This window comes from Stegostoma tigrinum, chromosome 26 (assembly GCF_030684315.1).
Source record: "Stegostoma tigrinum isolate sSteTig4 chromosome 26, sSteTig4.hap1, whole genome shotgun sequence".
Taxonomy (NCBI): Eukaryota; Metazoa; Chordata; class Chondrichthyes; order Orectolobiformes; family Stegostomatidae; genus Stegostoma; species Stegostoma tigrinum.
Genome location: NC_081379.1, coordinates 48,484,806 through 48,508,196, shown reverse-complemented (window position 1 = coordinate 48,508,196; position 23,391 = coordinate 48,484,806). Strand labels below are relative to the sequence as shown.

Sequence of the window (23,391 nt, the reverse complement as noted above, 5' to 3'; positions counted from 1 at the left end):
GATCTGCTCCTGGGTCTTGCTCCTAACGTAAAAGTTCAGTCCAGATTCACAGTTTAGAAATTTCCAGATTGTGCTTTCAAAGTTGGACTGCCCAGATCCAATAGGGCTTAAGATTGAAGCCCAAGTTCAAAACCAGAAGTTACATAGCACTCTGTGCTTTAAAAGGCCTTATATCTCAATCAGCAGGGCTCTCTGCACACTGCCTGTAATGGTGCACTGTAACCTCCAGTAGAAGGAATGGCAGATTGCAGACACAAATGCCATTTACATCCTCTGCTGAAGCTTCTATGGCCTCCTCAGTCTGTAGCAGACAAGCAGGAGAAATTCAGGCGATATTTTGCTCCAGGATCTTGCTACTCTTCTATTGACAGGATGCAATGTTTTCCATTTGACGCAATCAATTCCACCCAGTTCATTCTCTGATCCAAGTCATTCGATTTTACCTGTGGGGAATAATGTGTGACCTCATGGTGATTATCCTCATAGTTCTTGAACACACCTGGGTTGAACTGTTTTCTGTTTGTTTTCTTAGAATGTTGTCCTTATAATTACAATTATTTTTATATTTTGCTACGTATGATTAATTAACTTTTTTGTTGTGATTGTATAGAAAATAGCAATAAATTATAAAAAACAAATTCTTTTGTTTATCTATGCATCCCGTTCGTGTAAGTTTTTGAGGCCCACAGTGATACAGTTTTAGATAAGATTCTTGAATCTCTAGATTTCAGGTTCCAACCATCCCAGCCAAAATCATCATTTCCTCCTCTCCATCTCTAATAGCTCTTATCAACAGTCTTGACAATATGCAGGTAAAGGGCTTTTCTGTAAACATATAGGATGGGGAGACAATGCTGTGCAAGACCATTTTAATTTTACGTTTTATATCCAGCTCCACTGATCTCTTATAAATCAGTTCAAAAATTCACAACATTAATACTATACAAAAAGGTCAGGAGCTAGGAATTATAAGGTGACTCACTCACCTCCTGACTCCCTTAAACCCTATCTACTGTTTACAAGGCATAAGTTAGGAGTGTGAGGAGTGTGATGGAACTCTCTCCACTGGCCTGGATGAGTGCAGGTCCAAAAATAATTCAAGAGGCTTAATAGCATCCTGGACAAAGTATTCCATTACTTGAAAGCCACCCACTCACCACCTTAAACATTCACTGTTGCAATCACTGATGCACAGTGATATGGGTATGCATTTACTGTGTCTCATCTAGACTTTCCCAGCCAGAAGGCCAAGGGTAGCAGATGCATGGGAACACCACCCAGCCACACACCATCCAGACTTGCAACTATATCACCTTTTCCTTCACTGATGCTGAATCGAATGTCTAGAACTGCTTCCAGAACAGCGCTGAGGTTGCACTTAGACCACATGGACTGCTGCGGCTCAAGAAAGCTCATGACCACCTTCTTAATGCCAGTTAGTGATGGGCAAGAACGTTGGCCAACCCATCAATGCCACAACCTATTCCCCCAAACCTATGTTCCAATGACTATATTATCATTGCATGTGTTCATCTTTTCACATTTACAGATTTCTTTTACTTCTGCATGTTTTGTAAAAAATCTTTGTTGATTTTCATCACTTGAGACAATTATACCTTAGCTGTTTGGATCACACATCCATATCTTTTGAACTTCCTACAACTTTGGTAAATTTTAGTATCTTTTGTCATATTTTACGTATACACATTTACTAGTCCTTGGCTTGTTGCTTTCTGTAAGACTGTCCTTGTTGTGGACTTACTGGCAATCTTTGTATTGTAATCTTAATAGAATGGAAAGTTGAGTTTTTCTTCCCATCCATAACTCAGAGCTTTTAGTCCCCATTGTAATGGGATCATAACATGTAGTGTTACCATCGGATTTTGGTGAATGCAGAATATGTACAAATCCACAATGAAGTAGCCATTTGCAAATTGTGTTCCATTGTCAGGAACAACTTTGTCTCAAATTCCATGAATTGCAAAAATGTCTTTCAACATTCTGATCACTGTTTATAAAGTATTTTAAATTCAATCTATCTTGAAAGATTGTCAATGACTATCAAATATGACGTGCTATTCAAGACAAATGATTCTATTTTCAGCCTTCCCTGCGGCCTGGTTAAAAATTTAGTCAATATCAACTGTTGTTTCAGTTCTTGTCAATGCACTGTGCATAGTTGAAATTTGAAATATTTCTTCAATATCTTTAGAAGTTCTGGATCGCCACTTTGATAACTGAGTCCTTCTTCTGCATTTGGCCGTGCCCCAAATAAGCCTGATGTAGGTTCCCTGACTGAAGTTGGAATGACTAACTACCCATTGTAAACAAACTTCTCACCAAGGATAGGTTTTCCACTGGCAACTTTCGCAAGCAGCTTTCTGAAATATGTCAAATATTGGTGGATAGATTCTGATGCATTCCTGGGCTTGCATTTGCTTCCTGATGAATTTATTTATGTCTGTTCTGATTTGCTGGCAATTGGGTCACAGTAGCCTGGGTGCACAAATCAACTTCTTCTATAAAATTAACATCTCCCTGTGAAAGATTGTCAAACATTGTTCGACAGGCTTGTCAACCAGTAACCCCTGGGCAAGTATATAGCCCACCGAGGAGTCCCACACATCCACTACCTGTGTAACAAATACAGGAAATGCTTGTGAAAGATTCTACAAAGAGAAACTCTCCCAATCAGAGGCCATTTCTCTCTTCAGAGATAGTAAGAACTGCAGATGCTGGAGAATCTGAGGTAACAAGGTGTGGAGCTGGATGAACATAGCAGGCCAAGCAGCATCAGAGGAGCAGGAAGGCTGATGTTTTGGGTCTAGGCTCGAAACGTCAGCCTTCCTGCTCGTCTGATGCTGCTTGGCCTGCTGTGTTCATCCAGCTCCACACCTTGTTATCTCTGTTTATCCTGTAGCCAGTCAACTGCTGTTCAGTTATCATACTGATGAGCAGATAGCACAGAGATTTGTGCTGCTTGCTTCAGCCCAACAAATCATGCTGCCAACTGTGATCCCAGGATCACTAATGGACTTAATTGAATTTATGGGCCTAGTTTTCATGGTGGTAAATAAACACAGAGCTCTCTTCAAGGAATTCCAAACATGCCCAAACTGTTCACAGTACTCCTGATATGATCTAACCAGGGCTTTGGATTCCTGCCATGTCACCCTTTTGTAGTCTCATCTTCCAGATACAAATGCCTGAATTCTATTTGCCTTATGGCTAATTTCTGTACCGCTCACAGCATTTTAGTATCCTACATACTCGGGCATCATCCTAGTTCCTTTTGACATTCAATGTTTCCAGCTTTTCATTAGTTAACTGTATCAATATCGCCGTAATTTTATCCTTCTCATCTGTTTAAGCTTAAAATTAGCCATTCACATATGAAATCAGGAAGCAGGTTTTTTAATAAAAGGAGGTAAAATTGTGAAATTCTGTTCCCTCAGAAAGCTTGGAATATGAGAGAATAAATAGAGTTTTAAGGTAGTAATGTTAGACTTTATTCAGTAAAGATGAGGAATATGAATCAAAGGCTGGTGAGTGGAATTGAGTTTCATATCAACCACGATTTAATACAAAGGTAGAGTGGTCATCAGGGTTGAAAAAGGGTCACTGGAAATGTTAACTCTCTTTTTCTTTCCACAGATGCTTCTAGGTGTGCTGAGTTTCTCCAGCAATTTCCATTTTATTTCATTTGAAACGGACTTTTGCTATCTTAAGAATTGACACCTTTCAATGCCTCTCCAGCAGTAGAGAAACTCACATACATTGTGGATACACAAGTTAATGGTAGGCCATCTGGCTTCTTGAGTCTGCTGCACTAATTGATAAAATGGTAGACCATCTGACTGTAAACTAAACTCTACATTCCAGACTCCTTCCTTTCACCCTTTAACTTCACAAGAATCTGTCCCCTTCTGCCTTAAAAATATTCACAAACTCTGCTCTGATGCCCAATCGATTTCACTTCCAGTTGGCCATCTTGGGCATCCAACTCAAAGCATGCTCCAAGGGCCAGCAAGTAGCAAGTAACACTCATCCCACACAAATGCCAGGCAATGGCCATCACCAATGAGATATTCTAACCTCTTGTCATTCAATGGTGTTAACATTACTGAATACCCCAAGATCAACATCATTGGAATAGCCATCGGCCAGAAATTGAAATGACTTGCTACATTAACACTGGCTACAAGAGCAGATCAGAGGATAGGAATCCTGCAGTATGTAACTCACCACCTGAATCTCCAAAGTCTGTCCATCATCTGCTAGGCACAAGTCAGGAGTGTGATGGAATACTCCCCACTTGCCTGGATGGGGGCAGCCCCAACAACACTCAAGAAGCTTGACACCATCCAGGACAAAGCAGCCGCTTGATTGGCACTACATCTACAGGCATACACTCCCTCCATCACCGATGCTCAGTAGCAGCAGTGTGTACTATCTACAAGATGCTCTGCAGAATTCACCGAAGATCCTTAGACGACAACTTCCAAATGCATGAAGACTTCTACTTAGAAGGACAAGGGCAGCTGACACATGGGAATACCACCACCTGCAAGTTCCCCTCAAAGCCGCTCAACATCCTGACTTGGAAATATATCACCATTGCTGGATCAAAATCCTGGAATTCCCTCCCTAATGGCATTGTGGGTCAACCCATTGCATGTGGTCTGCAGTGGTTCAAGAAGGCAGCTCACCACCTTCTCAAGGGTATCTAGAGATGGGCAATAAATGTTGACCAGTCAGCAAAACCCACCTTCCACAAGTGAATAAAGAAAAAATACCATGGGATATGTGGTGTTACCACTATTGTCACCTTGATCAAGGACTGTGCAGCACAAAATTGTAATGATAGAGCTCCTGGCATAAGGAAGACAGCTGGTATATGTGGAGGTTCAGTTGAGATGGGCTATCTAGAGGGTGTTAGATAGAAAGGGACATGGAGGTTCATGGAGGGGACCTGACTACGTTGCTGAACCTGGGACTCACTGTGTCCGACACGATCTGCGTTGACTTCCAAGATCTGCCATTTGCTAAAGCAGCGTACAATTGGACAAAGATGGGGACCATAGCCAGAGACCAGGCAAGCCTGTGTCAGTTTGATGGGCAAAACATGGGCTGTACTCCTGGTGTGACAGGAGACCTTTCAAGGGGCGACTGCATTTATTGTGCGCCCGCAGAGTGTTGTTTCACACCATTTGCAATCCTATCATTGTGCATGTGAAATAGATGCAGTGTATAAGTAATCAAGCTGCAAATGCTGATTGCAGGCAATGTTAGCCACATCACTGGTCCTTGCAAATTGCAGAAAAACTTGATTCAATGTGCTCTGAGAGAAAAAAAAATTCCTAAAATGTCTTATTCTGCAACTATGTCCTCTGGCCCTGGACACTCCCACAAGAGAAAACAACCTCTCCGTAACTTCTGCATCTAGCCCCCTGAAGAATCTTAGACGATAAGGCCGTACATCCATAAGAAATATGAACAGGAATAGGCCATTCAGCCCCTCAACCCTGAGCCACCATTCAATAGGGTTGCAGCTTATCTGAAAACCCTTGCGTCCCCTTTCCTGCCTTTTCTTCGTAACCCTCAACACCCTACTGATCAAGAATTTATATATTTCATCCTTAAATATACATAGAACATAGAACAATTCAGGGCAGAACAGGCCCTTTGGCCCTCGATGTTGCGCCCCATAAAGTACTCTGTCACAAGGTGTTCCAGGGACCATCAACCCTCTGAGAGAAGAAATTCCTCATCACCACAGTTTTATGAGGCGCCCCTTTATTCTGAGACTATGCCCTCTAGTCCTAGATTCTCCCATGAGGAGAAACATCCTTCCAGTCTTTACTCTGGCAAGCCCCTTAACAATCCTGTATGTTTTAATGGAATCACCTCTCATCCTTCTAAATTCCAATGAATAGAGTCCCAACCTGTTTCAATAAAGTCTCCTCTCATTCTTCTGCACTGCAATGAGTACAAACCCAACCTTCTCAACCTCTCTTCAAAAGAAAATTCCTCCATACCTAACCTGGCAAGCCTTCTCTGGACTGCTTCCAATGCTAGTATGTCTTTCCATAGATAATGGCATCAAAACTGTACACAGTATTCCTGATGTATCTGACAAGTCCTTTGCACAGATTTAGCCGACCTCCCGTTTTTGCATATATACCATTCTCTTTGAAATAAAAGTCAACATTCTATTTGTCTTCCCTGTCATCCGGTGAGTTCTTATTTTGTGATTCATAGAGGAGGACCTCCAAATCCCTGTGTGCTGCAGCGTTCTGCAGTCTTTCCACCATTAATCTGGGCCTGTGAATTATCGGTTCAATACATAACCACCTCACTACTACCTCCCTTCAACATTGCTGGCAGCCAAAAAAAGTGAGATCCTTTCCTGGGTGATTGATGAAATTTGACATAACATATTAGCTGATAATCAGACTCAAGTTGCCATGGCATAGGGATTCAGGCAAAGACCTCACATGAGGTGGTAGGAGGGACTATTCCCAAATAATTAACTCCAGGGACCCGGGTTCGATTCCACCCTCGGGCGACTGCCTGTGCGGAGTTTGCACGTTCTCCCCGTGTCTATGTGGATTTCCTCCGGGTGCTCCAGATTCTTCCCATTGTCCGAAGATGTGCAGATTAGGTGGACTGGCCATGCTAAATTGCTCATAGTGTTCAGGGGTGTGTAGCTTAGGTGGGCTCCAGGGGGATGGATCTGGGTGGGATGCTCTGAGGGTCAGTGTGGACTTGTTGGGCTGAAGGGCCTGTTTCCACACTGAGGGGATTCTATGATGATTCTATGATTAGCCTTCAGGTGAAATCTCAAATTGTTTTATTTTCTGTACAACTTTGCTCCTTTGTGAAAAGGTATTACAAAACAGTTCAATTTTTTTCCTGCACATATAAGTGCTTTACAGGCACATTTTCATCAAGGCTGAAGTCATGAGAAATTTAGGGACAATCAAAGTTCACGAAAATCAACTGAGACAGACCTCACTGCACTGTAGGAGAGAGAAACATAGGGAACGGAAAGGTCCTGATAAATCACAAAGTATTTCTCAAATTTTGCAATCAAACTTAAAATTCAATCATCATGATTGAAATAATTAGAAAAGATTGGAATCTGAGATGGAAGTAGCGTAGGGAGCTCGTTCTTAAAATATGCACATGTGGTGTAATGAAGGTAATGAGAAACAGTCAAGGACCATATGTGTGAATAATTGTGGCATGTATGACACAGGGCAGCAGAATCTTTACTTTCAAAGCTTGCTTTTTTTGAGGCAGACCGTAACTGAAAATGGAAACTGAAAATAGAAACTGAAAACTGAAAATGAAAAAAAGGAAACCGAGAAATGAAACGGTTCAGGTAATCAGTGAAAGAAAACCGAAAGTGAAACCAAAATCTCTGGGGCTGGCTGAAGCTGTATGATAGATGCAGTGCTCAGTCATAGCAGTTTTGAATTCAGAGGGCTATCACAGGCAAACTGAAGAAGATAGATGCCAGATTCGGAAGATGTAATTATGTTATTGCACAGTTTCTGTTAGTTGGAAATAGCACTAGTGGATCTATGCCACCCAGAATGGTTGAGAAGCCTCTGCAGACAGGCACCAGTTTTTTTTTAGTGAAGACATACTCGTGGAACTTGGCTTGGTACTGGATTGCTGTCAGCTGGAGATCAGGCTCGTTCATAGGAGAAGAGCGGAAGACAGAGGGTGTGATTTTTCCTTTCCTATCACGGCAGCAGTAATAACAAGTTTAGTGCCAAAATAGGGTGAGAATGAAAGAAATCAGATTTTCAATGTCGTAAAAAATGTTCTGGATTTTCCCCTCAAGCCTTAAATAGCAATGTCAGAATCTTGTCCTTGAGTGGCTGAAATGTTACTTACACTCTACTTCCAATTCTTCTCTATTGAGAAATTGGACAATTTCTGGACAGGTATCTGCTGGCTACAGCTCACCTGATGCCTGTCCCAGCCATCATGCAACTGCTTCTTTTGCGCAATGGCTCTGTAAGGTCCATAGTCACCATCTACCTTGATCCTCCTTGATCCACACTACTCTGCAACAGTAAAACACTAGCCTCGCTCTAACATCATGCTTGCTGTTGGATGAAGTCAGGCACCTTTCAGCCCTTCAACACTTTATTTTGGAGCTGATGACTTGCAATGCTTCTGCCAGGTGGCTTTGTGCATAGGGGCAGTTTCGAATGTCATGCATCTGCATAGGAAACTGACATGGACACATGCATCCCACGGCTCTCAGCTTGCTTTCCCGACCCTCATTCATTTTCACTCTTACATGGAAGCTGCCAACCTCTGTTTGCTTCACATTGGTTTCTTGGCACAGGCTGACTACAGCACCGAGGTACAAGCTGACAGCCTCAGTGGTTTAGCTTGCTTTTTAGTACTGAGAAAGAGGCAGGCAGTCCATGATGGTGGTGAGCCCTGAAGTTATTCTAAGCAGTCTGACAAGGGGTGCACATGTATCACTGTATGGCAATGTGCTACATCAGAGCTGCAGCGTGTGCCAGCAGCTTACACAGTTAACACACTGTGTGTGCATCCAGCATGTGGTGATGCTAAGAATCCAGGGAGAAGAGTTGTTAATGGGGTGAGTGGATACTGCAGTCAGTTAGACAGACAAATGACTCATCTGATTATATTACAAAGGTGAGCCATGGTTGGCCCTGCCAGTCAAGAGCAAACAGCCTGGGGATTTCAGGTGGATCAGGCAAGACGCTACGGGTACATCAGGGAGATGGCCCTGGATTTCCTGCAATGAGACAAAAGGAGGGATTGTGTCTAATGGAAGAGGATGCAAGAACAGTTAGCGGTGATACATGAGCAGGAGAGGTGCTGAGGGTTCCCCTGTGACTAAGTAGGAACCACAGAAAGCTGGAAGGGGTGGGAGGATGAAGTGACTGAGAGCCAACGAATGAATGCAATGCCTGCAATAGGGAGGATTGTCCTCCATGAGCCTCAAGACTCATAGTGTCATAGAGATCTACAGCATGAAAAAAGCCCATAGCACCTGCATCAGTCAAAAACAATCACTTAACTATTCTAATCCCATTTTCCAGCACAATGCCCATGGGCTTGTATGCCTTGGCATTGCAAGCGTACACCTAAACATTGAGTAAATGCTATGAGGATTTCTGCCTCAGTCATCGTGATAGAATTCCCAGCAACATCTTGAGTGAAAAAGGTTTTCCGCACATCTCCCCAAAGCCTCTAGCCCTTCCCTTAAAATATTGGTGCAAAGTATGTGTTGTGGCAAAGTTACAGTGAATGCTAGTCCTTAATGGTGAGATAGCAGAGAAAACATGGTGACAGTTATATTGTGGAGTGCATAAGATCAATGAGCTACTTGTGTTAGTGCTGCATTCCCCTTTTCACTCACGGCACACAGCTAACACGGGATGCAACTCCTGCCCAGGTTGGCTGAGATGGTTGGTGACGTCTCCTTTAGTGGTCACTGGGAAGAAGGACGGCCCTCCTCTCCACTACCCTGTCCACCAGCCCTCTAATTCTCTGTCCTGGAAGTCGGGAGCTTGATTGCTCTTCCTCTGAGACACATTCAGGTTCAAGCACTGAAGTATGAGGTACAGTTCCTGGCTTGCAGTGTCTGAGGTGGTGATCAGCTGGGCGTAATGGTGAGTTAATGGCTTTTTTCAGTGCTGTAGATCTCTATGACACCATGACTCTGGCAAATATGGGACCAGAGAAGGGAAAGTGGTATATTTCCAGGTCAGGATGTTGAGTGGCTTGCAGGTGGTGACATCCTCATGTATCTGCCACCCTTTTCCTTCTGGATGGAAGTGGTTGTGGGTTTAAAAGTGTTGTCCAGGGATCTTTAGTGAATTTCCGCAGTGCATTTTATAGATGGTTCACATTGCTTCTACTGAGCATTGGTGGTGAATGTAGGGGATGTTTTTGGATGTGGTTCAATCAAGCAAGCTGTTTTATCCCAGATAATGTCAAGTTTCTTCAATGTTGTTAGGGCTACAGTGCGAGCTACACTCCTCACTTGAGGCTTGTAGATGATGGACAGGCTTTGGGGAGTTAGGAGGTGAGCTCCTCACTGCAGTATTCCCAGCTTCTGACCTTTCCTTGTAACTATCGTATTTATATGGGTAGCCCAGTTCAGCTTCTGGTAAATAGTAACTACCAGGGTATTGATAGTGGGGAATTCATTGAAAGCATTAGCATTTAATTTCAAAGGGTGATGGTTAAAATATTTCTTGTTAGAGATAGTCATTGCCTGGCATTTGTGTGGTGCAAATGTTTCTTGTCACTTTTCAGCTCAAGTCCAGATATTGTTCAAGTTTTCTATAATTGAACAGGGGCTGCTTCAGTATCTGATGAGTGACAAATGTGGGAGTCGTCAGTGGGCTTTCCAGCTTCCGACCTTATGATAGAGAGTCATTGATGAAGCAGCAGAGGATGGTTGGGCCTAGGACACTGCCCTGAGGAACTCCTGCAGAGATGTCCTGGATCTGAGATGACTGACCTCCCCAACCACGACCATCTTCCTATGCGGTAGGTATGACGTCAACTGGTTTTACCCTGATACCCATTGATTCCCATTTTGCTCGGGCTCCTTGATGCCACACTCAGTCGAACGAAACCTTGATATCAAGGACCGTCACTCTCACCTCACCCTCTGGAATTCGGCTCTTTTGTCCATGTTGGAACCAAGGCTGTAACGAGGTCAGGAGCTGAGCGGCCCTGGCAGAACCCAAACTGGGTGTCACTGAGCAGGTTATTGCTGAGCAGGTGCTGCTTGATATCACTGTTGCTGACACCTTCCATCACTTTACTGATGATTGAGAGTAGACTGATGGGGCGGTAATTGGCCGAGTTGGATTTGTCCTGCTTTTTGTGTGCGGGGCATACCTGGGCAACATTCCACGTTGTCGGGTAGATGTCAGTGTTGTAGCTGTGCTGGGAGAGCTAGGCCAGGCGAGGGGCGAGTTCTGGAGAATGAATCCTCAACACAATTTGTAAGAATGTTGTCAGGGCCTAGCCTTTGCAGTATCCAGTGCCTCCAACTGTTTTTTGATATTATGTGGAGTGAATTGAATTGGCTGAAGACTGTCATCTGTAATGCTGGGGACATCTGCAGGGGGCTGAGATGGATCATCCACTTGGCACTTCTGGCTGGAGATTGTTGCAAACGTTCCAGCCTTATCTTTTGTACTTGAAGAATATTGTGTAATCGCCATATATATTGGGAGCTATTTCATAAGATCTGTCTTAGTTGTTTCTGCCATTTGGTGTGTAATTTATAGCTCATGATAAACCACAAATTGCTATTTAATTCATGTTTGACATGCATTTCCCTGGCTGTTTAAGTATGGCAGGTTATTTATGATAATATTTGGTGTTTGCTTTGCTTGATTGTTGACCAATAAAAAGTCTTTTACTTCAGTCAAATCTCACTTTGTGTCAGCCCATCTGCACTCAGCTTTCTCCTGTGGCTGAACAAAGCAACAATGTCACCATCGCTTGCAATCAGTTTCAGCAACTTGATTTTAGAAGCTTTGTTTTTAAACCAGTTCTTTTCCCCATTTCAATGCATTATCAAAAATACAGAGAAACAAAAAGATGTGGTCTTTTCCTCTTCAATTCACAGTAATCAGCTCCTTCCCTACTGGCACTGTGGGAGCACCTACAGTAAGTCAAGAGGACTGTGGCAAGTCAAGATAGAGGCTCATTGACAACTTCTCAAAGGCAATTATATATGGGCAATAAATGCTAGTCTTTCACAATGCCCACGCAATAAGAAGGAATAAAAACTATCAAAGGGAAGATATGCTATGTGATTCTTTAGATGCTTTTCAGTAATAAGATTTGTAACTTCCGTGTTATTGACCTGCAAATTTTACTGTGTTTCTCTCATTTACTGATATATTAGTGTGATAAAATCATTACATAAGTGCAGGCCATGACTCAGGATCTGTTAATGACTTAGTCATTTGATTAGTTAGAGTAAATGACAAGATATGTGAAAGAAATTGAGTGAACTTTCACCAGAAATCCTGGCTGTTCCTGATCACCATCTAAACATAGATACTCACAATCTAAGCCAGGATTTTGCCAGATTGGTTTAAAAAAGTATATTTGTTCTACAGAAAGCACACACCTGAGGGTTAAAGTCCTGTGGGGTCTCCCTCATTATCCTACTGTAACATTGGCAAAGGTTTGACTCTAGACAAACTACATACATGATCATAATCTTTCTTCGGTACTTCTTTGGATCACCTGCTGAACCAGCATTCAGAATTGAGGCTACTTCCCAAATATTATTTTGGAGGTGACTTTCATTGTTTCGAACAGATGCTGCCGTAAGTACACTTATGACATGCAGTTTCTGATCCCTGGGGTTCTGGTAGCTTGGAATGGCTACGAAGTCATAGATCATAGAGCTGTACAGCACGGAAACAGACCCTTTGGCCCAACTTGTTCATGCTGACCAGATATCCTGAACAATCTAGTCCCATTTGCCAACATTTGGCCCATATCCCTCTAAACCCTCCTACTCATGTACCCATCCAGATGCCTTTTAAATGTTGTAATTGTACCAGCCTCCTCCACTTTATCTGGCAGCTCATTCCATACACACACCACCCTCTGTGTGAAAAAGTTGGCCCTTAAGTCCCTTTTATATCTTTCCCCTTCCACCTTAAACTTATGCCCCTCTAGTTTTGGACTCCCCCCAAATCAGAGAAAAGATCGTGGCTATTCACCCTATCCACATCCCTCATGATTTTATAAACCTCTATAAGATCACCCTTCAGTCTCCGATGCTCCAGGGAGAATAGCTCCAGCCTATTCAGCTTCTCCCTGCAACATAAACCCTCCAAACTCATCAACATCCTCGTAAATCTTTTCTGAACTCTTTCAAGTTTCACAACAGCCATCCTATAGCAGGGAGATTAGAACTGCATGCTGTTTTCCAAAATTTGCCTAGCCAATGTCCTGTACAGTCGCAGCATGACCCCTCAACTCCTGTACTCAATGCACTGACAAGTAAAGGCAAGCATACCAAATGCAGCCTTCACTATCATATCTACCCGCAACTCCACTTTCATGGGACTATGAGCTTGCACCTCAAGGTCTCTTTGTTCAACAACACTACCCGGTACCTTACCATTAAGTGTATAAGTCCTGCCCTGATTTGCCTTTCCGAAATGCAGCAAATCACATTTATCTAAATTAAACTCTACCTGCCACTCCACTGCCCATTGGCTCATCTGATCAAGATCCTGTTGTACTTTGAGGTAAACCTCTTTGTTTGTCCACTCCCCTCTAATTTTGGTGTGCTCTACAAATTTACTAATCATACCTTGTATGTTCACATCAAATTATCTACATAAATAATGAAAAGCAGTGGGCCCAGCACCGATCCTTGTGGCACAAGCCTCCAGTCTGAAAAACAACCTTCCACCACCACCCTCTGTCTCCTACCTTTGAGCCAGTTCTGAATACAAATGGCTATTCCATGTGATCTAACCTTACTAAATGGTCTACCATGGGGAACCTTGTCGAATGCCTTACTGAAGTCCATTTGGTTCACATCCACCTGTCTGTCCTCATCAATCCTCTTCGTTATCTCTTCAAAAAACTCAGCCAAGTTAGTGAGACGCCATTTCCTACACACAAAGCCATGCTGACTATCCCTAATCAGTCCTTGCCTTTCCAAATACATGTAAATGCTCTCTCTCAGGATTGCCTCCAATAACCTGCCCACCACCGATGTCAGCCTCACTGGCCGAGAGTTCCCTGGCTTCTCCTGACCACCTTTCTTAAATAGTGGCACCACGTTAATGAACCTCCAGTCCTCCGGCCCCTCACCTATGGTTATCAATGAAACAAATATCTCAGCAAGGGGCCCAGCAATCTCTCCCCCAGCTTCCCACAGAGTTCTCGGGTACTCCTGATCAGGTCCTGGGGATTTATCCACCTAATGGATTTTAAGCAATCCAGCTCCTCTGTAATATAGACATTTTTCAAGGTATTGCTATTTATTTGCCCACATTCATCTTTTGTATCCTTCTCCGCAGTAACTGATGCAAATTATCCATTTAGTATCCCCCACATCTTATGTGGTTCCACACTGAGGCAGCCTTGCTGATCTTTAAAGGGCCCTATTCTCTTCCAAGTTATCCTTTTGTCCTTAAAGTATTTGTAGAATCCCTTTGGATTCTCCTTAATCCTATTTGCCAAAGCTATCTCATGTCCCCATTTTGCTCTCCTGATTTCCCTCTAAAGTATACTCCTACTGCCTTTATACTCTGCTAGGGATTCACTCGATCCCTGCTGTCTATACCTGACATATGCTTCCTTCTTATCCTTGACCAAAATCTCAATGTCTCCAGTCATCCGGCATTCCCTACACCTACCAGCCTACAGAGGCAGTATGTTCCTGGGCTCTGGTTGTCTCATCTTTGAAAGCTTCCCATTTTTCGAGTCATCCCTTTACCCGTGAACATCCACCCCTAATCAACTTTTGAAAGTTCTTGTCTAATGCCGTCAAAATTGCTCTTCTTCCAATTTAGAACTTTAACTTTTAGATCCAGTCTATCCTTTTCCATCACCATGTTAAAACTAATCGAATTATGGTCACTGGCCCATAGTGCTCCCCCATTGACACCTCAGTCACCAGCCCTGCCTTATTTCTCAAGAGTAGGTCAAGTTTTGCACCTTCTCTAAAAGGTACATCCACAAACTGAATCAGAACGTTTTCTTGTACACACTTAGCAAATTTCTCTCCATCCAAGCCCTTAACACTATGGCAGCCCCAGTCAATGTTTGGAAAGTTAAAATCCCCCACCATTACCATCTTATTATTCTGACAGATAACCTGTCTACAGTATGATCCCAATCATTAGCAAAGTTGGTGAAATTAGCTTTCTTCAGACACAGCTTCATTGAACAAGTGTGCAAGCAATGGGCCCATGAGCAATCCTGAGGGAGGGTGCCCTTGTTTTTGGATTTGTTGATGGAGCTCCAGAACTACAATGCTGGAGAATATCTTTCCATTTTTCTGCTTTATCTCTCTTTTGTTTCTGGATCTCTCCCATTTTGTGGCTAGATATCTCTAACTTCCATAGAAACAGAAGAGGAGGTGGAAAAGAAGACTATTGGGCACATCCTACCATCTTGGAAGAGCTAACTAAGGAGGTTAAGAACAGTAACACATAAAAGAAAAAATCTCATATAATATTGGAAGAACTTTAATAAATCTAGGAATCAGGAATGTTTTAAAAATGAACAAAGGACCCCCACCTCACCAAAAAATTGATATAAATGGAATATAATTTGATTATTAACTAAACTGGCTATGAAGATAAGAATAGATTGTATGAAATATAGTAAAAGGAGGGAGGTAGCTAAAATAAAATATTGTTTTGCTTCAAGCAGAATCAGGAAGCAGCAGAGATATTGAACAAATATTTAATCGAATCTTATAGGTGTGTTATGTGGGCTCTGGCAAGATGTGCGGCACAGCCAGGTGTCAAATGCATCTGGGCCCATTTCAGCCTCCGGAGCACCTTGCATTATCTTTCATACTTTTCACAAGCAATGCACCGAGATTCTTGTGAGGCAGCAGCACGTTGCCAATTAAGGGAGATTGTACCTTATTAAACACTTTGTCGATGGTCCAACTCAAATCATTAATAATCAACCTTCGATCTTACCAAACTTGCAAAACAAGGTAGATATCATGAAAACTCAACATGGAAGCACATGGAACTCAACGTGCATGCGCCTGCGGATTCAGTTTGCTGCTTGCTCTAAATGACCCCCATGTTAGACACCAGATACCAACATCTCCATGCTCCATGGGCTTTTGTCACATGCAATCCACATCCATGGACTTTCGCATCTGATATGTGCCAGCCTCTGAAAACCTCGATGTCACATCTCCAATCCACTTACAGGTTACTTCCAGACTTCAATGCTGCGCCAGTAACTCTCATTCTAATGTTGCATCAAGGACACTGTGTGCTCAGAGACATTCACTGAGCTTGTGGTCTGGCCCAGGGGATGCATCCTCAGGAACACTTTGTTCACTGATGTGGTATTCACTCACTCTGACCCTACGTGGATGTTCAAAACTGGCTATGAAGATAAGAATAGATTGTGTGTTCAAAACATCTTTGCCTTGCATGAACATGACTTGCCATTTTGTGCTTTGCCCACTCAGCCCTGCTGTTTAGCTCAGACACAAAGGAAGAAAGCTTGTGATGGCTGTCAGCGAGCATCAGTCAAGTCCAGGCACATAGCCTTTGCTCAAGGGATAATGTTGTGGCCTGGTTGTTGTGCAGAAGCGTAAAGTGTAAAAAGGAGAAGAGATTAATAATTGATACTGTGATTCTATCCCACAATGGCAGCTATCAACTCAGTTATCGGCACTCTGTACATATCAGGCTCCAGTTTAGCGATGGGTTCTGGATGGGTTATGACATTAAGCATGAATGATCTGCAGCTACAGCAGGTGAAAACAATAGTTTGCTTTCCAGTTCCTTGTCAGGTGAAGCCTACGTGGGCTCCATTGCGAAAATTCAGAGAAGTGCTTCTGCAGGGTGTCAAACAGAAAACAACTGACAAATGTTTTGTGACATTTTTTATTTTAGCATTGTATCCAGGTGAATGGGTGATTTCCGGTGGCAGAGAATGTATGGTTCGGGGCTGTTCTAAAGTGGGGGGCTTTGGTTGTGGTCACTGGCTGATGAGCCATTCGTACCAGAAAGAGTATGTGTTATTTCCTCCTGTTTTCCTCCTGCTCCCCCCTTCCTTCTATTCCTCTTCTTCTTAGCTGCTTACCATAAAGCTGATACAAGGACTCTACTCAGGATGGCGAGATTTGCAGAAATGAAATAGATCATTACTAATTTTGATCGTGGGGTGTGGAGGAACAACAGGATCTTGGTGTTCAAGTGCATAGCTCCCTCAAAGCTGCCACCCAAGTGGATAAGGTTGTTAAGAAAAGCATGTGGTGTTTTGGCTTTCATTAACAGGGGGATCGAGTTTAAGAGCCGCGAGGTTATGCTGCAGCTCTACAAAACCCCGGTGAGACCACACTTGGAATATTGTGTCCAGTTCTGGTCGCCCTATTATAGGAAAGATGTGGAGGCTTTGGACAGGGTGCAAAGGAGGTTTACCAGGATGCTGCCTGGACTGGAGAGCTTGTCTTATGAGGAGAGGTTGACTGAGCTCGGACTTTTCTCTCTGGAGAGAAGGAGGAAGAGAGGTGACCTGATCGAGGTGTACAAGGTAATGAGAGGCATGGATAGAGTCGATAGCCAGAGACTTTTCCCCAGGGCAGGATTGACTGCCACGCAGGGTCATAGTTTTAAGGTGTGAGGAGGAAGGTGTAGAGGAGACGTCAGAGGGAGGTTCTTCACCCAGAGAGTTGTGAGTGCATGGAATACTTTGCCAGTGGTAGTCGTGAAAGCGGAGTCATTCATGACATTTAAGCGACTGCTGGACACGCACATGGACAGCAGTGAATTGAGGGGAATGTAGGTTAGGTTATTTTATTTTTGGATTAGGATTAATCCATGGCACAACATTGTGGGCTGAAGGACCTGTACTGTGCTGTACTTTTCTATGTTCTATGTAATCATGTGAGTGCTGTCGGGCTGTTTCTGAATGGTCCAGGTAGCAGAACCATTGCTTGGACACCCTAATGGTTTTCTCACACGTCAGCATCTCTGCCATTGTATGCAAGTTTGCCACATGTGGTTGGGTAATGCAAAGGATTCATGAGCTGAGTGTTCAATGGATAGATCTTGTCATACAGCAGCACCCTCTAGTTTGATGTGGTGGCTCAAATACAAATGGAATAGTAGACCGACACAGAATAAAGAGCATCTTGTATACTGCTAGGAACCAGGGATTCACCATGATGTTGAGCATGGTCATACACTAATTGCACATTCAGAATATGACATCCTTTGCTATCATGGTACAGCTCTGCATTTAAACATGGCGTGTGTAAAGCCATATGTGTGCAATTAGTGATATATGTTCTACTCACTTCTCTCTGCACAAGAAACAACACTTAACTGATTTCTGGTGAGTTTTGTCCCAGAGTTTTTCGCTGCGGCTCAGATAAGAAAAATGCTGTTAGAAAGGGAGTTCCAGGATGCTGACCCAGCCACATTGGTGAGATTAGTTCCAGGTCAGGATGGTGTGTTTTGGAGGGGACCTTGCAGATGTTGGTATTTCCATGCCCTTGTCCTTCTTGGTGGTAGAGTTTATGGGTTTGGAAGGTACTGTTGGAGAAGTCTTGGTGAATTTCTGCAGTGCATCTTGTAGATGGTACACACTGCTGTCACCGTGCATGGATGGTGATGGGAGTGACCATCAAAGGTGATTAATTGGGGGCCAATCATTTGTGTTGCTTGTTGCTTTGCCTGGGGTAGTGTTAAGCATCATGAATTTTGTTGGAGTTACACTTATTCGGGAAGGTATAGAGTACTCCATTCACATTTCTGTGTTGCTGTAGGTTGTTTTATAGATGGTACACTGTTGTGTTGTATGCTGATGATGGGGGAAGTGAACTTGCAAGGTGGATGGTAGCCTGCCAATCAAGAAGCTTGTTGGTGTTGAGTTTCTTGATTATTGGTGGAGCTGCCTTCATCTGCCTAAGTGGAAAATGTTTCATCATACTCTGACTGTTGAAAGTCCAAAACTCCTCATGAATGCCAATTTTTAGCTGCTGGATTTGTTCTGATACCATTCCAACAGTGGCTGTATCACACCACATGATGAAGACTATCCTTCAGTGAAAACAAGATTTTAACCCCACGAGAACAAAACGGTCAGTCCCACAAATACTGTTATGGATAGATGCATTTATGATAGACAGTTTGTCAAGTAGGTTTTCTTCATAACCGATTGTTTCGTCACCTGTCATGGGGCTAATTTGGAAGCTAATCTGGGGCTAACTTGGCCTTTCAGGACCCAACCATAGCAGTCAATATTGAACAATAAATTAGGAAAGAAAACATCACAAATGGCTTGGCTCCTCTCACAAAGAATCACAATTAGTTCATCTCTGAAGAAGGAGTAAGGTTCCAAAAACTCGTGTTTTGAAATGAACTGGTTGGATTGTAACCTAGTGATGTGGGATTTCTGACCTTGTCCAACCCAGTCCGACACTGGCACCTCTACAAAAAAGAGAAAGACGATTGGTTAATGAACAGAAAAGAGGCAGTAGGGATAAATGGGGTAATTTAAAGTGGCAAACTGTAACGAGTGGAGCGTCACAAGGATCAATGACAAGGCCTCAACTATTCACAATCTACACTTGCACTTAATGATATAAGTGAAGAAACAGCGGGAAAAATATCCAAGCTTGCTGATGATGCAAAGCCAGGTGAACTGCAAGCTATGAAGAGTACACAACAAGGTTGTGAGAAGATACTGAAAAGTTGTGTAGGCAAAATGTGACTGAAATAAAATATGAGGAAATATGAGGTTATTCCTTTGATTAAAAGAATAGAACATTTTTTTAAAGGGTTTGTAAATGTTAATGTTCACAGAGACTTCAGTACACTTGTACAATGAATACAACAGTTTGCCATTAGGTACAGCAAGCAATTAGGAACATAAATAGCATTTTAGCCATTATTGCAAGGTTTTTGGAGTACTACAATAAATAATTGTTGAGGTCTTTGATGAGATCACTTTTAAATACTATAATTTTGGTCTCCAATTTAAGGGAGAATACACTTACATTGGATACAATGCAGAAAAGTGTTCTGTAATTTCATCCCTGAGACGAAATGGCTAATACTGAGGACTGAGATGAGGTGTAATTTCTTTACTTGTATGGTTATGAATCTTTGGAATTCTCTCCTCCAGAGGACTGTGGATGCTCCATTGTTGAAGATATTTAAGGCTAAAGCAGACAGACATTTGGTTCTTCAGGGAATCCAGAGGCATGAAAAGCGAAGTTGAAGCCCAGCATCAGCCATGATCCTACTGAGTGGCAGAGCATGCGCACCAGGCTGTATTGTCTAGTCCTGCTCCCATTTCCTATGTTCTTACAAAGGGCTTCAATTTTGAACTCACAAAAAAAGTACAGAATTGTGGGAGATTACAACACCTTCAAGGAAAAGATAGTTGGAGCAAAAACAGAAATTGCTGGATAAGCTCAATTCTAACCAGACTTGAAATGTTAACTGTTTTCTTCTCATGGATCCTGCCAGGCTTGCTGAGATTCTCCAACAATTTCTGTTTTTGTTGGAGATGGCATAGTGATTTACAAGAATATAGGGATCGACTGCTGGTTTTGTGTAGAGGGTCTTGAGTCGGGCAGTGGGGAGGCAGAGTGAAAAAATTCCTGGATGGCCGACGGCATTGCCCTCACTGGGTGAGAGATGCAGTTGGAGGCAGCGAGAGGTGGGGAGAGGGGAAGATGAACAAGGTTATTAGCGTATGGTTTGCTTTTGTTGACTGTAGGGAGTTAAATACCAAGCTGGCTCATGAAGATAAATGTTTTCCCCTGCATATGGCAGCATTAGGGTTAAAGAATAGATCACCACACTTATGATGCAGCCTTCAATCTCTTGAAGTTAAAAATTAACAAACATCATGCCAACTGAACTGATACTCAACATATCATTTAATAAATCTCAATCATTATAAAACCTCTGTGCTAAAGTCTCCAGTCCCACCTGAACAATGTTCAAATGCATCAAGAGCACAGTGGCAGATTCTGGATGATTGTGACTTCAGTCCATGTACCTTCAATGATTCAGTTCTATCAAAGCGTTATGCCACAGAAGGTAATATGATGTATTTTCTTGATTCTTAGGCAATTTATTTGTTTCATAACTGTGAATATCTGTAGAAGCTATAAAAGACAAAAAGAAGAAACAGAGAAGAGACAAATGGTAATAACAACAAAAACTGAAATTGCTGGAAAACCTCAGCAGGTCTGGTAGCAGCTGTGCAGAGAAATTAGAGTTAGTGTTTTTTGGGTCCAGTGACCTGTCTTCTCTCCACAGATGCTGTTTTTGATTCTGATTTCCAGCATTCAAAGTTTGTTTTTTCTTTGCTCAGTAAATAAATGGTAATAATTGGTAGTATCTTATAGGGGTCTGCGTGGCTTGGGCTAGAGTGAGATGTGTAGTGAGACCCGTCTTGATGTCAGGTGATTCTTGTTCCATTTTTTATGATTTTCACAATGTGGTGTGATGAGTTTCTCGCTAGGCAGCAGTCTGATATCAACTGATGGCTGTTATTATTTGTTAAATATTTTGTTAATGCTACACCTTGACCCCAATAATATTTGGCTTTCTATCTGACCAAGTTCACAGCTTGTTCTCAGTAATGTCCATGTTCCACACTGGGACAGAAATATCTCAGGGTTTGCTCCACAGGCACTAGCTGTATGCTCCCCACATCCAGGGACATTGGCATCCGACATGTACCAGCCTCTGAGAACGCCCGCTGCACACGTTCGATCCAAATTCTGCCTGCTTCCAGACTTCAGTGCAGCACCTTGGGCTGCCGCAGTAACTCTCACTGTAACAAGGGGCTATGTGCTCCGGAGGCACACCCAGCTCATCAACTGTGTCAGGCTGTATCTCCAAGCTCTTTGCTCACTGTCATAGTGCTCACTCACTCTCAGCCTGCCTGGATGCCCACAGTGCCCCAGCATGGCATTCCCTTCCCTTTTTATACTCAGCCCCTCAGCTAGAGGTACCAGGCTGATGTTATTCCTGTCTTGTTGGACCATTTACTGCAGACACAAAGGAAGGAAGCTTGTCAGTAGGCCCTGCCTTCAGCTCAGCGGGTCCTGACTCACCAAGTCAAGGGTGACATGTCAGACCAGCCCCGGGCCTGACTGCGGGAGTCAACACCACAATCCTTTCAGATACAAAAGTGAGGAGAGTAATGTCAGACTGCACCAAACTTGTCTTGGAGTCTTCTGTCCTACTGAGGGCTGTTTTCCTCCTGGACTGTGAGAGAGGTCGGCATTAGGAAAATGAATGTGTGGGGATAATGCCTGTTACTGATGGTGGAGGTAGGGGGTGTGTCCCAAGTGAGTGAGTGAGCAGCACAGAGGGTAGAGGGGCTTTGCTCAATGTCAGGTCATAACATTTGCGCTTCCTACGAAAACGGATAATCATATATTTTTCCATTATATAGTGCCATGTTTTTACTTAGCCACTAACTCTGTCCAATTCTTAATAAAGCCACTTTGCATCTTCCTCACAACACATTCACAACCAGTTTCATATCATTAGTGAATTTGGAAATAGTACATTTGGTTCCTGCATCTAAATTATTGATATTTATTGTGAACAGCCAGGACCCAAGTACTGATCTTAGTCACAACCTGCCAACATGAGAACGACCCCAATGATCCCTCCTTTCTGTTTTTTTACCTGTTGGCCAAACTCTGATCCATGCCAGCCCGCTACTGGCCAGCCCATGTGATTTAGTTTTGTTTACCATGCTCCCGTGGGAGTCTTCAGCAAAAACCTGCTGAAAATTCAAGCATACCTAGTCTGTCAGCTTCCCTTTGTCAGTTCTGATAATTACACGCTCAGAAAATCTCAACACATTCACTAAACATAATATCACAGTCACACACTCCACGCAGGTGGAGTGACTCCTGACGAAGGAGCAGTGCTTCGAAAGCTCGTGTTTTCAAATAGACCTGTTGGACTATAACCTGGTGTCATGTGATTTCCGACCTTGCACATCCCTTGCTGACTGAGCTGAATCAGATCATTATTTTTCAAGTCTTTGTTCATCACGTCATTTATAATAAATTCTAGCATTTTCCCTATTACTGATGCAATTCAAACTGGTCTGTAGTTTGGCAGCAACAAAAACAGAAGTTGCTGGAAAAGCTCAGCAGATCTGGCAGCATCTGTGAAGGAAAAAGAAATCAGAGTTAACGTTTTGGACCTGAAACACCTGCTGAGCTTTTCCAGCAACTTTTGCTTTTGTTCCTGATTTACCGCATCCACAGTTTTCTTGTTCGGTTTTTATTTCTGTAGTTTCACATTTCCTGCCTTCTTAAATAGTGGGGTGAAATTTACAACCTCTCAATCCGTAACTCATTCCATTTACTTGTTCCCCCTTCGCTGTATTCTAAATTTCTCCCAATCCTCAGGTTTTCTACTATTATTGACAATTTTATGGATGACTTCTTTTAATTATATATAATTCTGCATTAGTTAGCCACATTTAACCACATTTGATGGGTTGAAGGAAGGTTTAGTTGCTGTTCCAGTAGCATGTATACAGAATTACAGAAACTTCTGTTGATATTATAGTCATGGGCTAAACCAAAAGAAGGGGACAATCAAATTCTATACTCACTGTTGCTGG

The 23,391-nt window shown here is 42.8% G+C and overlaps 1 protein-coding gene across 4 annotated transcripts in view; it reads left to right on the top strand.

Moving 5' to 3' along the window:
* Positions 1-23,391, top strand: part of LOC125463951 (glutathione hydrolase 1 proenzyme-like) — a 127,126-nt gene that overhangs the window by 1,340 nt on the left and 102,395 nt on the right. For 2 of the 4 annotated variants that reach the window (XM_059655166.1, XM_059655165.1), the window contains exon 1: positions 10,457-10,560. The exons of 1 other annotated variant lie outside the window; for it this stretch is intronic. In XM_059655166.1, the coding sequence (XP_059511149.1) occupies positions 10,523-10,560 (38 nt within the window). In that variant the 5' untranslated portion in view covers positions 10,457-10,522. Of the gene's footprint in view, positions 1-10,456; positions 10,561-20,706; positions 20,829-23,391 lie in introns of those variants that run through there. One more of the 4 variants, XM_059655167.1, reaches the window with a different exon arrangement.